Consider the following 16816-nt stretch of genomic DNA (forward strand, 5'->3'; position numbering starts at 1 on the left):
CGAAACGAATTCATTCTTGCGATTCGCTACTAGTAAACAGCAGGGATAATTATTAGATAACATTTTGTAAACTTTAACGTGCAATTTAGTTTTTCCTTATAATTGAAAAAGAATGCGCTCTAATTAAAATAAAATGGAAACTTCCCGAAGTTTCGAGGTATGAACACTTTTCGTTGGAATAACGAATCATGGAATATCTTGCAGATCTAACAAGGAACCCCCAACCCGACCTCACCGATTTTAATAATTTTTTGTTGTTATAGTTCATGTAAAAATAAGACATACGTGTTTTTTTTATCGGCGGAAAAACATTTTGAGCGGGAGAAAACCGTCCTCAAATTTCACCCCCAGAAATGGATTTTCCAATGCATCTCAGCTTTTAATTGATATTTTACGATGAAACAAATTTCATATCACTTCTCATGAGAATACGAAACATTCGTTGGAGGAAAAAATGACATTTATTCGTTTACATTTTGACTTTGAACTCAAATGACTCTTGTTACTTAAGATTCGTTTGCAGAATTGTTTCTGTGACGACCATAACAGTCGGATTCACGCCAATAAAAATTGCAATAATCACCGATACGGTTAAAATGTCATTGCGCGCTGCAAATGACTGCGAGCAAGTAATCTCAGATCGAATGTCATTCCGTTCCCATTGTAACCATGCATGCGAGCTGCATTTTGAGTATAAGACTATACGCACGACAAACTTGGTTTTGCATCCACTTTTGATAAGGTCAGGGAGCAATTAAACACGATTTACAGGCTTTGCTTCGTGCTTCTACTTTTGTTGCACTGGCGACCATGCAATGTCAGTAATGCAAACCTAACACACTATTTACATATATATTGAATCAAAGCTTTTCATTACAGCTAACTATCGAATTACTACGATAAGCCTTGACAATTGGATGTTGCAGTTGAAGCCCTATGCAACGATAAACAATCCGACGAAGATTGTAAAAATAACAAAGGAAGAAAATATGTACAAATCGTAATTGACCACGCTTCATACGTCTGTGGAGACGGATCGGTACATATGATCGTACCTCTAGGTCCAGTCTAAAGGACATGTAATGCAGATCCGATAAGTTTTACAGATCACGTAGCGGATCTCTCGCTTTCAAATACGTCTACCAATCGGAAACATAAGATAAAATGGAATCACCATGCACCCAAGCTCGAAATATCGAAATTACAGTGTATAGAGTGGATAAATCAACGCAGACCACTCAACGATTTACTTTATTCGCAATTGCGGATACCAGTATTGTTACGATATAAAAGTTCAACGAGCATTCGATAAATTTCATCATCGAAGAGTACGTGCATGTTAAAATCAATTTTATTCCAGTCGAGCATCAAACAGGTGAGTCGATAATATCCTGGAGCTCTCCAATGCACTTCAAAGATTGCATAATTACGTACTTTTACTGGGACAGTTTTCATCCATACTTTGAAACGTGATTGTCAAAATAGAGTCGTGTGTTTGGTATATCTATTAATTTTCATCACAAGTTTATGATACCTAACACGAAAGCTTATCGAAAAAATGTTTTTCGCAATTTCGCAAATGTTACATTTGGAAATTATCACGAATTGGATGATAAATGTAGGCTTGGGGGAAATGAAAATCGAGGATAAATAATATTTGCTAACAATGAAATATAACAAAGGACGAACTGATAAAAATATGTCCATGTGACTTTGACAGGATCTTATATATAGCCATTGACGTCCATATGTTTTCCGTTATGCATATTTGTTTCAACGAATTGACCAGCTATCCTATTATTGTTGCTCTTTGGTTATTAAGCTTCAAATTATGCATGATGCGGCTTTATTTTAATTATACACGTGAATTATTATGCAATATATTCACACTAATATTTTAAGTACTTGTCATTGGTACGGAATGTAAACCATTATTTAATAGTTATTTAACTTAGTTGTAGTTGAATTCATTGTGTAAGCGGTAGTATTGCTTATAATACATGTACATACACTGAAAACTGATATATGCGGAAATGTATAATTACCCCGCTGACAAAGTGATTTTGATCATCGTTACAATTATTTTCTTCGTTTGTTGCAGATGAATTGGCAAAGACTTATACGAAAATGTCAAAAAGATATAAACAGCATGAAAGCATTTTTCGAAATTGATAGCACGAACAGCAATTATTTGTCCTGAAGCTGCACTTGTTTGAATGAATTATTCAAGCGAGTTCATTTCGCATAACAATGTCGTATTCTTACGATAAGTAAGTTGAAAAACTCGGCGATCATTCGTTCCGGTAAGTAAAGCTTTGGCTGACACAACGTACTTTATACTACTTTATTCGATCTGTTTTTGAATACTTTTTGTCAGTTGTGACTCCGTTACTATTCTCTACAAAATGCTTGTTTAACGGATTTAATTATACTTTGAAAAAAGTTGCAATGAAATGAAAGCTATGAAAATGAAGCTGATTTCCAGCATAGCTCCTGAGTTTTCATTTCTCGAATTCGTCATCGATTATCGAATCAACGGTTTAAATGTAATTTTGAAATTCTATGTTCATTAATCGACACTGACAATCTCGGATGTAACACTGTGTACCTATATATTTAATGCTTTCGTATCACATGCGCTACATTGCATATAAAAATTTAAAAATTATTTATATAACTAAAAACTAAGTTATATATAAGAACTGCAACGAGTCGATGTCAACGAAATACCAACAACCAACTACAGTGATTTAAAAAAAATCTCATTCAAAATGAAATGAATTAAAAAAATAAAATAGAATTACCAATACAAGGAAATCCAAGCAATTCCAATAAAACATACATATATATTTTCAAGTTCAATATCTTTAATGAGAGTACTTAATTCAAAGGTCTTGTTGCATTTTTTTAGTCATTAATTTTTTTCAAAAGTTTTTAGCTGTGTGCATTAATGTAAATTTGAGAAATGAAAAAACTTAGCTAATTGTTGCGAATATACACAAATGAAACGTCAAATATAAGCTTTATATTTTTGTTTACTAATAAAATAATGATTAAGTAATAAAAATGAAAATTATTACATAATTATCTTACACTACTTACATATTCATAATATTTAATTATATACTACTTGATATATTACTTTAACAAGTTATAGGAGGGAAAACAAAAAAATAATTTGAGAGCAATGCTTCTTTTATTTGTATTTCTTAAATATTCCCAATTTCCAAATCGATGTGTTTTCACTAAAGAAAATGTCTAACATCAACTTTGGTTGGTTAAAATCGAAAATAATTTGCATGTGTCCTACCCACAACACAGTATTCAAACAACATCATTTAAATTAATAATTAATAATTCAATCACAGTAGTAACAATAAGCTACAATGATTAATTATAATTTAGATATTGTCTCTTGCCCAGAATTATCATTCTCTCTCCCATGTAGTCACTGCTGAAGAACGGTATTGGCTTCAGCTCGTTCTTCCTCCAATTCTTTCGTGGTTATTTGAATCTTAGATAGAGCAAACTCACTGATTTTCAAACCCTATAAAAGAAAATAAACATTAATGAACTAGTCTCAATTGTAGTCAGGGTAATTAAAATAAAAAAATTACCTGAACAATTTTGTATTCCTTGTTCTGAATTGTAACAGGGAACGAAAAACATATGTCCTTAGGAATGTTATAGCTACCATCAGACACAATTCCCATACTAACCCATGAACCAGGCTTAGTACCCAACCACCAATCACGCATGTGGTCTCCTGCTGCTTTAGCAGCAGACATAGCAGATGACATGGTTCTCGCTGCAATAACGGCTGCTCCACGCTTCTGAATAGTTTCTACAAATTCATTATTCAACCAATCATCATCATTCAAAGCCTCGGGAACAGATTTTGTTGAGCCATTAAGTTTCACTGTAGCATGAGTAGCATCTGGAAACTGTGTTGAACTGTGGTTACCCCAAATAGTCACATTTTCCACTTTTTCAACCTGGAAACATAAAGCAAAAACTTTGTGTAAACAACCCAATTATTTGAAAATATTGTTCTTTAAAGTGTCTACTTTACTTACACCAACTCCCAAACGAGAAGCCAAAGCTGCTTGAGCTCTGTTCTGGTCCAGCCTAGTCATTGCTGTGAAGTTTTTCTTTGGAATGGACGGAGCATAGTGAGAACAAATAAGGGCATTAGTGTTGGCTGGGTTACCAACAACCAAAACTTTAACATCCTTGCGTGCAAATTTATCCAATGCCTCTCCTTGAACTTTGAAAATCTTAACATTAGCTGCCAATAGATCTTTCCTCTCCATTCCTTGTTTACGAGGCATTGCTCCGACCAAGAACACTGATGCAGCATCCTTGAAAGCTACCTCTGGATCATCCGTAGGTAAAATATCTAAACAGTCAAAGAGTCAGAAAATTGTGTTTATAAATTATATCAGCGTATGAATAATCAAAGCTTTACTCTTGAGAAGAGAAAGAGCAAGATCTTCAAGCTCCATAACAACTCCTTTCAAAACACCCATCATTGGTGGAATATCAAGCAACCTAAGGTTGATGGGCTGCTCTGGGCCAAAGACTGTACCAGCAGCTAACTGGTACAGTAATGAGTAGGCAATTTGACCAGCTGCTCCGGTCACAACAACATTTATAGGTTCAGCCTGAAAAAATGCATAAATCGATTATTCTAAATTCATTGACGCTATCCGCTTGATTGATATAATATTTTATACGACTCTGAATCAACAAGTGCCTCGAGAGAATTCCATTCATAATTTTGCTCTATGCATAAGCTTAATCAGTATTTGAACATCAAAAGCTGCGATAAGGGACAAACAAAAAATCTCAATGCTACTTTGCTGGATTACGAAACCCTTGCATATATACGGGAATTCTTACATATTAATTAAACACGTGAGTTTTTGCCGTCGTTACGCAAGACTTTACATTAAAATTAATAATATTCACGCGGTATGTAGATATACGAAAGACCCGGCGAAGAGAGTTAAATTGTAGAACAAGCGATGAGCGAAATGAAGCAAAGGTTGATTATGATTAAATGATTGGAGGTTCTATTAATAAAGTAAACACGTGTGCGCAAAAGAAGTAAAAAGACATTTATTTTGGTAGAGTAGATGCCAATACATATCAACTCACCATTTTTCACGTTTATAATGTCGATAATCCCCACAATGACGATATAAAATGCACAGCAATAACTCTCCTTGCCGGTGACCGCTGGAAAAGTGTGACGACTCCCAATGTAATTCTCAACGAACGAAGGTCACATAAATAATCAAAGAATAAGATAATATGCGGATATGTATGTGTGAGTATTGAATAGCATGTGTGAATGTGAGAGAAATGGAACGACGTTGCTTTTTTGAAAAGTATTGCTGCCGCGAATTTCAAATGATGGATGTTGAGCAGATTGTTGAACATTGTTTGATTGTAGGAATAGAGTTATTGAGGTGAATAATGAAATGAACTTTAATTTAAAAAAATATTATGGCTGATAATCAAAAAATACGGATAAATTAAGTACATTTTAACGTCGGAAATTTGAAGCTCTTCTCGCTTTTGGTAAAGTAGAAAAGATCATAGATCAAAACAAAAAGTAATCTTGTTATTAAAATTATTTATTCAAATACTACTATTAACAAACTTGGTTATAATAACAGATTCAAAAATGTATGTAATAAATATTTTAAGAGAAGCTAACTTCATGATGCACCTGAAGGAAAAATAGTCGTGGCATCTTCTTTTCATTCCACGCAGTCTGCAGTTCCCTACATCTAACCTGTCCTATATATTATATTTTCATTCTCTTTTCAAAAGCTCCCTTTGGACGTGAAAATCATACAAAATGAAGTTCATTTGAATGATCTTTGTCCACCTTTTTTTTTTATTTTCCTTATTTTTTTAATTTTAATTGTGATGTATTAAAATTAAAAAACATAAAGTATTTATTTAACTTATTGGTCCTGTTCTTATTTAGGTACGTATGTAAATATGTACGTCCAGTGTAAATATTATTTAGAATAATTTACAAATTAAGATTCGAAATAGAACAGTTTGAGTTCTTTTGAAACTTGATTTTTAAGGTTATGTAATTTTGACAATATGGAAACTTGTAGTATTTTAGTAGGTCAATCATGGATCAATCCATAGTTTTTCACTAAACTTATATTGAATTCAATGAAATTTCATTAGTTTTAAATTAGATATAATTGGTAAATATGAATGTGTAAATACTGATACGATGTTTAATTTTAAACAGATAAAAATGGAAGACAAGAATTTTTTTTATGAAGCTCCCAAAAAAGAGTTAAAAATCGCCACAACAGATTTTATAAATAATGAGACTGGTATAAATAGCGTCACTATTGACATTCCTATACCTGAACCTGTGAAATTAGGACCCTCTACAGAAAACTATGGATCTACACGTAAAAGTGAACACCATGAACAAAAGAATCATAAAACTTCCGATAGTACAGCTGTAATTGTTGATAATATAGATAATTCCAGTAAGTATTAATTGAAATTATTTACTTAGCGTTCAACAACTGTAGTTGAAAGAAGCACTAAGATAAACTGTAATATAAGGCTTCTTAGACAAAGTAGCTAGAACTTGGTCTAATTTAATAAAGGTGAAATGGTGTATCTTACATCTAAGAAATTCAGTAACGTGAAAATGCCTGCCTTATTTAAGCAGAAAAAAAAGTTTCAGAAACTTCATGGTATTGTATAAAATTAAATTTCAAATTCTAAAGGCACAATTGTGATAAGAATCTAATATAATTTATTTTGCATGTACTGAATGTCTGGTTTATTTAATGTTTTAGAGAATATAAACTCAAGAGAACATTATGATATCAAAGAGAACAATAGTAATACTCATCCATCGAGTGATATGTCAATAATAAAAGAACCTGATTCAAACATAGATAATAATCTGCCAGAAACTGTTACATTGTTAAGAACTCCAGATGGTGGTAAATGTTATCTAGTGGGCACTGCACACTTTAGTGTTGAAAGTCAAAATGATGTAGCAAAAGTGAGTCATCCTCATCAAGACAAATAACCTCAATAAAGTTGTTAATCACTATTATTCAATCTTACAGATAATTCAGGCTGTACAACCCCATACAGTTTTGGTAGAGCTATGTCTAAGTAGAATCCATGTTCTTCAATTAGATGAAGAAACTATTTTGCAAGAAGCTAAAAATCTAACTCTAAGTATGCAATTTCAGATCTTACAATTTCAATTATAGCAATTAATTTTTAAAAATCATACCTGATATTTTTAGGTAAGATGATGGATGTAATAAAGACAAATGGAATCTACAAGGGTATGTTCTTTGTATTGTTTCTGAGTATGTCAGCTCATTTAACAAAAGTACTAGGATTAGCACCAGGAGGTGAATTTAGAACTGCCTTCAAAGAGGTAACAATTACTTTCAACAAGTGTAATTTTCCGCTATAAAATAATGTAATTTTGTTTATATTTTCAGGCAAAAAAGATCCCAAACTGTATAGTACATTTGGGTGACCGTCCAATCCAGATAACAATAGCTCGTGCTCTTCGTTCCCTAACATGGTGGCAATCGATCAAGCTCACATGGAATCTCTTGAGAGAAAAAGATACAATTACGCTGAAAGACGTCGAAAAGTATAAATCACGTGATACGATCGAGGGTATGATGGCAGAACTTGCTGGAGAGTACCCTGCTCTGAAAGAGGTGTTCGTCAAGGAACGTGACCTATTCTTAACCCACTCGCTTCAGCAGGTTTGCAGAACAAGAATCGGACCTAATGGTGAAGCTATTCCAACCAGAGCTGTTGGCGTTGTTGGGATTGGACATACCTTTGGCATTATAGAAAATTGGGGGAAAGTTGAGCGAAAACAAATCGTTCCGATCATGAGGTAATTTCATTTGATGCTCGTAGAATTGTAGATAAAATAGTTATAGCAGTCATATCTAATCAAAATCGCAAGTAAAATAAATTTGAATAAAATCACGTTTAGTACTTCACAATGATTTTTTATTCTGCCGTGTGAAATAATAAATAAAGATTTTTTGTCATTTGTTTAAGATGGAAGCACACCTTTCATTTGAGTATACTAATTTTTTATAAACCATAACTATATTTAGAAGGTCCTAATTTCCCGGTCGCAAAATTCCGTCATATATCCCACATTAAATCCTATGTGGAATTGCAAAAGAAAAATATTTTTTGTAGTATTTGATAATGTAATTAGTTTTATCAACCTTTCTATGACAATACAAAATAATACAAAATTGTTTGCAGATGTTTTTAAGATGTTAAAAGAATTGGAGTTTTATTCGGACTAAATGTAGAGTATGGAAATATATAGTTATTCGTATAAATTCATTATTCTATAATAATATCACAGTACGCGAATTACTATTTTATATGATTTGTGTTGATTTTCACTGGGGTTGGAAATAGATCTTAGATTTGTCACAAAAGAGAAAATCGTTCAGGTTATTGACCGAGACTTTGGAAAATAATCCCGGCTAACGTGAAAAAAGTTAGATTTGGGATATCAATGTAAATTATAGGCTTTGTCTTAGATTTGGTACGGTGAAAGCATTTTTTATTTAAGAAGTTAACCAGAAAGGTTTCGAAACATGACTATAGTATTGAATACTAAATAAATATTTTTTGTCCTATATAGGATCTCATGTAGGATTTCACAGGTGTAAATAATTTTTTGGATTCTGGTGTGAGATCCTTATTAGATCGAATTATTCGCGTCGATGAATTCATTTTTGTAATGTGATCATATCTAAACCATTACCTTAAAACTCTTACAATGTAATTGTCCAATTTCAGCATACCACCACCTTCGCTTTCAAGCAAAGTATTAAAATTCACGGGTAAAGCAACTCTGATTGGTGCGGTAATCTACATAGGTTATCGCTTTATACCGATGTCAACGAATCTTCTAGCAACATTAAAGTCCTCGGTGGAGGGACTGATCGAGGTCAGTATCCGCAAGTAGTTAGTCGGTCCGAAGATTAATCGACTGTCCTCTTGGCCCGAACTAAGAACTTTAAGAAAGTAAGGAACGAAACCAAAAGAACCATGGATGACTACGAACATCATCCAATGTCGTCGTCAAACTTGGTTTACGTGCAGACGAATATACCAGGACCAGGTTGCCGAGAGGATGATTTTCAGGAAGAGTTTGCCGTTGGTTGCTCGTGTGTTGGAGACGATAGTTGTCTCGAAGATTGCGAATGCACAAGAGGTACGGCAAATTATCTCGACGGTAAATTGATCGCTACTAACAAATCCATCGTCGAATGCAATTCCAATTGCAAATGTACGGTAAATTGTGGAAATCGAGTGGTGCAGTGCGGTCCAATTGGGTGTTTGGCGATACGACAGACCAGTAAAGGACTTGGATTGTTCACCGAACGATCGATAAACAAAGGTCAATTTGTTTGCGAGTACGCAGGTGAAGTGATTAGTCTTGACGAGGCACGTCAACGTTTTGAATCCAATCGCAATCGTCAACTGATGAATTACGTTCTGGTGGTGACTGAACATCTTGGCGACAAAAAGATCACCACGTGCGTCGATCCAGCAGTGTTCGGTAACATTGGTAGATACGCTAATCACAGTTGCCAACCGAATGCTATCATTGTGCCAGTGAGAGTTGACATTACTGTGCCGAGGATGTGTTTGTTTGCCAAGAGAGATATCAAAGAAGGCGAAGAGATGACTTTTGACTATGCTGGAGATGATTCAACATCCGTTCAAAACAGCGAAACTCCTTGTCTCTGCCGAACCGAAAGATGTCGAATTTATTTGCCTCATTGTCCCGTCTGACGAGTGTCCGTTTGCATTTTCTTTCTATATCTTCTCTCCTTTTTTCAAAATTTTTTTATTTCAAATACGTAATATTACATCTTATACATTAAACTAATGATACGTACACCCACTGGTATTAAAATCTGTCCGAATGTTTTAAATTTCACCATTGGCTTCAATTGTTATATTTAGAATATTCGTACAGATTTCATTGCCGGTGGGTGTACCTAGAAAGACCCACTCGAATGTAGTGAAAAAATCGTTATTGTTTGACAAATCAGAATTTTAACTAATGTTTTACTAACACTGTCTATTACATGCCAAAATAACGTCAACTGCGTATAATTTGAGCTTGCTGGAAAAAAATAAATAATGTACATTAAATGATTTTTTTTAAATAATATGTGTTTTCTTTACTGTTGCTTACTGTCATGTTGACGAAAAGTGAAATAATCGAAAGGTACTAAATTTTTGTACGTAAAATTAAAACAATTTTATTTCTGCGTTTTATACATATCTATAGTACAATATTTTTTTCAATAAATAACTGTAGTCGGAAAAAATCATAAATATTAAAAAAGCTATAAACACGATTAATTGTTATTGCTAAGTCGTGATGGTTTTTTTAGAAAAAAGTAATTAATTCTATAAAAAGTAGCAATAGTCGAGTATTCCAGCGATCGTTGAAAAGTTTTAGAATTTGAAACTAGAAAGGAAGAAAAGAATGTGAAATATATATTATTTGTTACCAATACTGCGGGAAGCTTTTACTTTATCGAATAGAATGAGACATTCGTTTTTCATATTAATTTTTTTGGTATTTTCTTTTTTTGCGAGCTGTAATAATTTTTTTTTGTCATTTTATTTTTTATGAAACGTAATGAACTATATGTTTGTACTTGAGATTATGATACAGTTATTGTATATAAATAAAGTCGATATCTTACAAAGACCGCTTATACTTTATGCATTACAGTCTTCCGTAACTTTGTACAATGTATATCAAGTTACATACGTAGCGGAGTTGACGTGTAGTTTTTTTGTTAGGCTTGTTCATGCAAGTTTGCAGTCTTCAAACTGACATTCACATATAAACGAGATTTTTTTCTTCTCAAATCGGTAATAATGTTCTAGAAAAGAAAGAACAAATTCATCAACATTATCTTTTGTACAAAGTATTTCTGTACACCCAGGAGGAAAGCATTGGATTCGTTATCATAGGGAGAAAATAAGAAATCAAAAGTATTTGGCGACAAATCAAATCTTATGGATTACGGCTGTCCATAACGAAACGCTCGCGTATACTCTTAAGACTTATGTTCTTCCTCCTTATTTTTTTATAATATTTTTTCATCATTGATTTAATTACACTCAAATAAAAACTCTTCACTAGGGTAACTGTGTAAGACTCTCAATGCTTGATATCTTGGTAAAGTATTATAATACATTATTTACAATTAGGCAAGCATTCTGTTTTATCACCATACCTTATCGCTCAAACGTACGTTTTTTCATGCTTTTTTGTTTTTTTTGTTTTGTTTTGTTTTTTTTGTTATCTTCGTATTTTTATAAGAATATAGTTTCATATAGAAAACTAAGTCTTCATCGTTAACTATCGATATATCCCTTCGTGGACCTTAACACATAAAGGCTCCACGAAAAAGACGAATTACGTCGATTGAACACAATTCGCTAGTGTATCCAGTTTTAAAAACGCACGCGCGACACATCTTATTTTTCTCTCCCTCATTACTTTGTATGCTACGCGTCGTCAATTCGTCTACAATGATCAAAAAAAGAGAAATATTCAACAACAACATTCAAGCACGATCGCGCTAACAACAGAGAAGAGAGGAAGGAAAAAATGCTTTGTAGAAAAAATTTCATATTGCTTAATAAAAAGGAAGGATGACGGCACTTCATCACCGCACACAATCACCAGGCGGACCACGAATGCTGATCATGTGCTTCTTGCGCTTCAAAAGTGACCGTGTATTTGCACTTTGATTGCTCGTACTAATATTATTATTGTTGTTGTTGTTATTATTATTCAGATGATTGCTTGTTCTTATCCTGTAACCACCTGTGTGGTTTGCAATGCCGCGTTGATAATCACCTCGCATATTGTGGTGGCTTACTGTAAACAAATAATAATTTTACTAAAAATTGATTTTTTTAATGATATGGGCATCTTTGAATGAAATGAATAATGAAAAAAAAATACAATTGCTACGATATAACATTTACGAAACTTACTATGTGAAGTGGGCTTGTACGTTTTCCTATATGTATGGTGGCCTTGAGTTTGTTGATTGTTATATAAATGCCTATCCCTGTTTCTATCTTCAATATTTTCTCCTGTGTTTGGTGAGTTTCCTCTACTGCACTCAGATTCCTATAAGCAAGTATGCGACGTAAGTCAATGTGACGTCATCGAACTCGTAACACCGTCTAGAGAAAAATAAAAAATTACCGATTCGCTAGCTGGAGCTGATAGCGTTGACGCCTCGGAGCCGGTTGAACTGGAATACGAGTCAATTTCTAAAAGGGGGAATGTCTCTTTAATCCACTTACGGTACTTTATTACTTCGTCTGTTACTCTGATTATTCTTCCCAATATACTGAAAGTTCAATGTAGTAGTGTAAGAACTTAAACCGATATGAGCCTTTGTTTACAAACACGAAGACAAATAAAACCTACCTGAATTTGTTTGTATCATTGACTAGAATATTGAGAGGATTGACAGCTTGTGAAAGTACAAAATAGGCCCAGTCAAAAGCATCTTTGACATACAGGGCACCATAACTGCTACGACCAATATCATTACCAGGTGTCAGAGGATCTTCTATACAGAGCAGAGATGGTCTGTGTCCATCAATCATATCTTTCTGAACCTATGGAATAAAATTAAAAGTAAGATTTATTAAACAGAAAATTTCTATAAAATATTTGTATTTGATGGATTTACCTCTTCTTTTGATATGTAAGTACCACCACCCTTGACCCGAATGCCAGTCTTTACATAATTAAACTTTCTACCATATAATTCTAGAAACTCTATTAATAATACTCCTAAATTGACATCTGGACTGTTGATGTTGGCCCTTGGATGCAACTATAGCAACATAAGTAATTATAATTTAGGGTATTCTTGATTATTTTGAGGTTTGTCAAGAGATTATTAAAAACAATATACCTGTAAAAAGCTAATAGTCATGAGAATCAAACTATAAGAAGAAATGCCGCCAGTGAACACTTCATTCAGGTCCCTTTGTAAAAGGAACTGCTTGAGCACCATGACCAACTTTTCAAGAGCTGGATACTGTGCCTTGAAAGTTTTGATTAATTCAGCGGATTTGACACCATTATTCATGTTGAAACTAATGTCAACTTTAATTTCAGTCTCTTTGTCAGTAAGTTTGACAATTGGTACAGAAGCTCTGTCCAATACTTTGACTGAGGATGGCTCAACAATGTTGTGATCTATCAGTGCCTGCTCTAGAGTGTGTAGTGGAAGATTTGTCCACATGCCTATCACAACTAGATCAATATCACTGCAAGCAGAAAAACATCAACCATGACATTACAAAAATATGTTATACAGACACATACACTTGCTGTACAGAGCGCATGCAAATACCTTGTAGGTAGATACAATCCAGTACGAAAACTGCCAAATATCTCGACCTTCGAATCCGGCCAAAGCTCGTATATGACATTCTCTATTCTTTTGATTACCCTCTCTCTGAGTGTGTGCTCTTCAGGAGTAGGACACATATACCTAAAAAAGTCCTCGATTTCCTCGTGCAATCTGTGAAAAAGAGACACATCTGTAATCTGGGTACCCATGTGACGACATTCCTAACCTAACTTTCAATTGTCGCGCGTGTCTCGAAAATTCTGTCGACAAAGCCCACTCACCCAACAACGCCCTTGGAATACTGTAGCCTTGCCTCGCGCCAAGGACAACCGCCAAAATTACCAACGAGAGCCTCGTAATTGTAATTCATGCCGTAGGTACTGGCGCGGTTCTCGTTTTTCCTCCTGGACGGATTGTAATAAATGTTGTTGCCTTGTCCTCGCGAATCGAGCGGCAGAAAGTCTTGAGAGCCGCTGTTGCTGTTCTTTACGTTGTTCATCGTCGTGCTTGTGTTGGTTGTGTTTATGGTTGTAGCCTGCCAAAGAAATTTCAACGAACTACATGTGAGGCAGAAAGACAAACATAAAAAAAAGAGATCAAATGAGAGAGAGAGAGAGAGAGAGAGAGAGAAAGAGAGAGAAAGAGAGAGAAAGAGAGAGAGAGAAAGAGAGAGAGAGAGAGAGAAAGAGAAAGAGAAGAGAGAGAGAGAGAGAGAGAGAGAGAGAGAGAGAGAGAGAGAGAGAGAGAAAGAGAGAGAAAGAGAGAATGAGAGAGAGCGAAAGAGACAGACAGGTAGGAGGAAAGATAGTAAGATAGTGAGAAAGATATTTCGTCAGCGCGCGCTTCCTTGAGGAATATAGTAGGGTGGTATGAGCTGCTGATGAGCCAAGCTTATACGCAAAGACACGATTTCTGTAAGATAACTGACCGAAATGGCGTTGTTCTCCTGAGGTGTCTGTTGTCGGAGGCTGAGATTGTCAAGATCTTTGCCGGTTTCCCAGATATGTAGCCAAAGATCTTTGGCCGGGCCGAGCTGCTCCGGTTGATACCAGCCGATCTTCGGATCCATTAAAGAGCCCACCGAGCAGCAACCCACCTGCACTCGGTTTCCTTCTCTCGCACAAGCACCACTTCGCGCCCTAGCCCCCACTTCACTTAGGCGCGCTTACGATAACGCAGTTATCACACACACATACAGGTACGCACACGCGCAAACCAACCAGCCTACTCGCACTTAACTTCGTTTTATTTTTTTTTTCTCCTTGGTTTCTTTGCTTCCGCACACACTCGAGTGTCGCACGCACGCACGACGGAAAACTCGCTAATTGTCGCTTCGTCCGTGCTTTCCTTCACTCTGTTAATCCGCAGTTATTCTCGTATAAAATCAAATAACTGACGACAACGCACGTTACGGACGACACTTCTCTCGCACCTTGCGGGATGAGTCTCGCCAATTGCCCCGAGACAGTATAGGCCCTGGCGCTCGTTCGCTAGCCAGTCTTTCCGTCAGCTATGGGCGCGATGAAAAGATGTGAGAACGTCCACGGCTTTGCAGTTCTGGTTCTGCAATATTGCGAATATCGCGACCGTTGCGCGCACTTCTTATCAAATTTAGACTGAAGCTCCCAGATGGCGACACTCGCGCGTTATTTCAAATTCAAATTTTTTTCGTTCATGAGTCGTTTGCTTTAATTTAAAGCTGTACGTCAAATCATACCATATAGTTGTAAGTTTAAGAATTTGAAATAAGTGTATTTTATATATTACTGGTTACTGTCAAAATTATCATATTTTTCATTTAAAATAAGTTCAAAATTCGTATAACAATAAAAACTACATTTACATTACAAGGGAGTCTTACTATTTGAATGTTTGGACGAAACTATACGTAATTATGCGTAAATCGAGGATTGGACAGAATGGCTACAGCTTCTTGCGTGCTTTTAAGAACAAAGATTCCTTATGCAATTTAGAAACCAAAGCATATTATACTTTCCTTATTAATAATAATAGCAAATATGCAGTTTTCGACTGTTTGCATCTCAAGTATTCACAGTTGTTCAACTTGTACGTAATAACTGAAGTGCCAAATGTTAATCAACTAATTGTTGCCACAGGTGGAAGATATATTATGTCCTACGATTTTATCGTCTATAGTTTCTTTAGTGACCTCGGTCGAAATTTTTACTAACTATGTAATCAGGGTACAATTATAATAAACTTGAGTGAAGTTGACAAATCAAAGTATAAATTATTATTTTATTATTCCTACAACTTGATATAGGCCTGAGCTGAACTATTAACAGGCACAGGCAGATGCAAATATAAGGACTTGACTGAGCCATCTCTCAGTTGCGTCTCCCCTCAGACCACTGAACCGCTCAAGGAAGGGCCTGAGCATGGAGACTGTATACAGTCTCCATGGGCCTGAGACTCGTTGTTACAGATTCGGAGGATCCCCACTCCTATCATTACTATAGTTTTGTACATCTGCACTGCCTAATCCTACAATGGATGAAGGCTGTCGCAAAAAAATAAATACGTATTTTTATTAATCATTAGCTTGTAATCCAATTCGATGATTCAACTTTTACAGGTAAAAATAATATATACATATTTATTTACATATTCAGATATGTTTTTCACAATCATACGTTCAAGAAATTATGGTGATGGAATCATTATACTTTGTATAAAAGAGATTTTTACGCAAAATTGAATTCTGCTTGGACATAAATAATCGTAAAAGTAATGTGTATCAGTTTGATATAACAAATAATGTTAGGCTAATTTCTGTATATTTTTACGTATAAACTAATTAGAACGCTGAACGCTTGGCACCCTAATATAGTTGTTTTATTATATTATTGAGTTTGATATAGTGCGGGTATTTTATTTGTAATTTTATATAAGTTGCACGTTTATTATCGAAAAATCCTAATCATTCGAATATAAACATTTATTTATAAATAACACTTATAAATAAATGTTTACATTCGAAACAAAAATTTATTTTGCACGTCACTCTTCATTATTTGACGATCATATTGCTTGATATCTATTGTAGTAAATAAATAAGTAAGTAAATAAATCCAATTTTGGGAGCCAACCCAACGTTAAAAAAACGTGATCAAGAAATAATAATGTTTTGAATTAGTTTTTTAACCTTAATTGGGTAAATTCTCAAAATTGGATTTATTTACATATTTGGTAAGAACGTTAGTGCAATAAATATTATTTTCAATTTCAGGTGAATGTTGAAATTGAATACACAAAGAGAGGGAATATTCTTGATTCCAATCTCTTAATTAATTATTTTTAAT

The 16816-nt window shown here is 34.6% G+C and overlaps 4 protein-coding genes across 5 annotated transcripts; 2 read left to right on the plus strand and 2 right to left on the minus strand.

Annotated features, from left to right (window-relative positions):
• Positions 1-3177: 3177 nt before the first annotated feature.
• On the minus strand, positions 3178-5305 carry LOC131669793 (malate dehydrogenase, cytoplasmic). Its single transcript, XM_058944932.1, has 5 exons — positions 5161-5305; positions 4469-4664; positions 4077-4399; positions 3618-3995; positions 3178-3547 (listed from the first exon to the last, which is right to left on the minus strand). Exons 1-5 carry the CDS (start codon positions 5161-5163, stop codon positions 3449-3451), a joined length of 999 nt encoding a protein of 332 aa, XP_058800915.1. The 5' UTR covers positions 5164-5305; the 3' UTR covers positions 3178-3448.
• Positions 5306-5750: 445 nt separating this feature from the next.
• On the plus strand, positions 5751-9037 carry LOC131669766 (traB domain-containing protein). 2 transcript variants are annotated; one of them, XM_058944888.1, is made up of 7 exons: positions 5751-6001; positions 6284-6533; positions 6852-7063; positions 7131-7245; positions 7317-7453; positions 7521-7933; positions 8869-9037. In XM_058944888.1, exons 2-7 carry the CDS (start codon positions 6290-6292, stop codon positions 9035-9037), a joined length of 1290 nt encoding a protein of 429 aa, XP_058800871.1. In that variant the 5' UTR covers positions 5751-6001; positions 6284-6289. The 2 variants fall into 2 exon arrangements, with proteins under 2 accessions (XP_058800871.1, XP_058800870.1); XM_058944887.1 differs by having other exon boundaries at positions 5751-6533.
• An 83-nt stretch (positions 9038-9120) lies between these two features.
• Positions 9121-10112, plus strand: LOC131669768 (probable histone-lysine N-methyltransferase set-23). Its single transcript, XM_058944892.1, has one exon. It carries the CDS (start codon positions 9121-9123, stop codon positions 9868-9870), a length of 750 nt encoding a protein of 249 aa, XP_058800875.1. The 3' UTR covers positions 9871-10112.
• A 193-nt stretch (positions 10113-10305) lies between these two features.
• Positions 10306-15129, minus strand: LOC131669764 (non-canonical poly(A) RNA polymerase protein Trf4-1-like). The gene is made up of 9 exons (XM_058944885.1): positions 14422-15129; positions 13775-14028; positions 13494-13664; positions 13050-13407; positions 12822-12968; positions 12554-12747; positions 12326-12473; positions 12109-12247; positions 10306-11989 (listed from the first exon to the last, which is right to left on the minus strand). Exons 1-9 carry the CDS (start codon positions 14560-14562, stop codon positions 11775-11777), a joined length of 1767 nt encoding a protein of 588 aa, XP_058800868.1. The 5' UTR covers positions 14563-15129; the 3' UTR covers positions 10306-11774.
• Positions 15130-16816: the final 1687 nt, after the last annotated feature.

Source organism: Phymastichus coffea, unplaced genomic scaffold, assembly GCF_024137745.1.
Source record: "Phymastichus coffea isolate CEN01 unplaced genomic scaffold, Cenicafe_Pcof_1.1 PCOF00096, whole genome shotgun sequence".
In the NCBI taxonomy this organism is placed as follows: Eukaryota; Metazoa; Arthropoda; class Insecta; order Hymenoptera; family Eulophidae; genus Phymastichus; species Phymastichus coffea.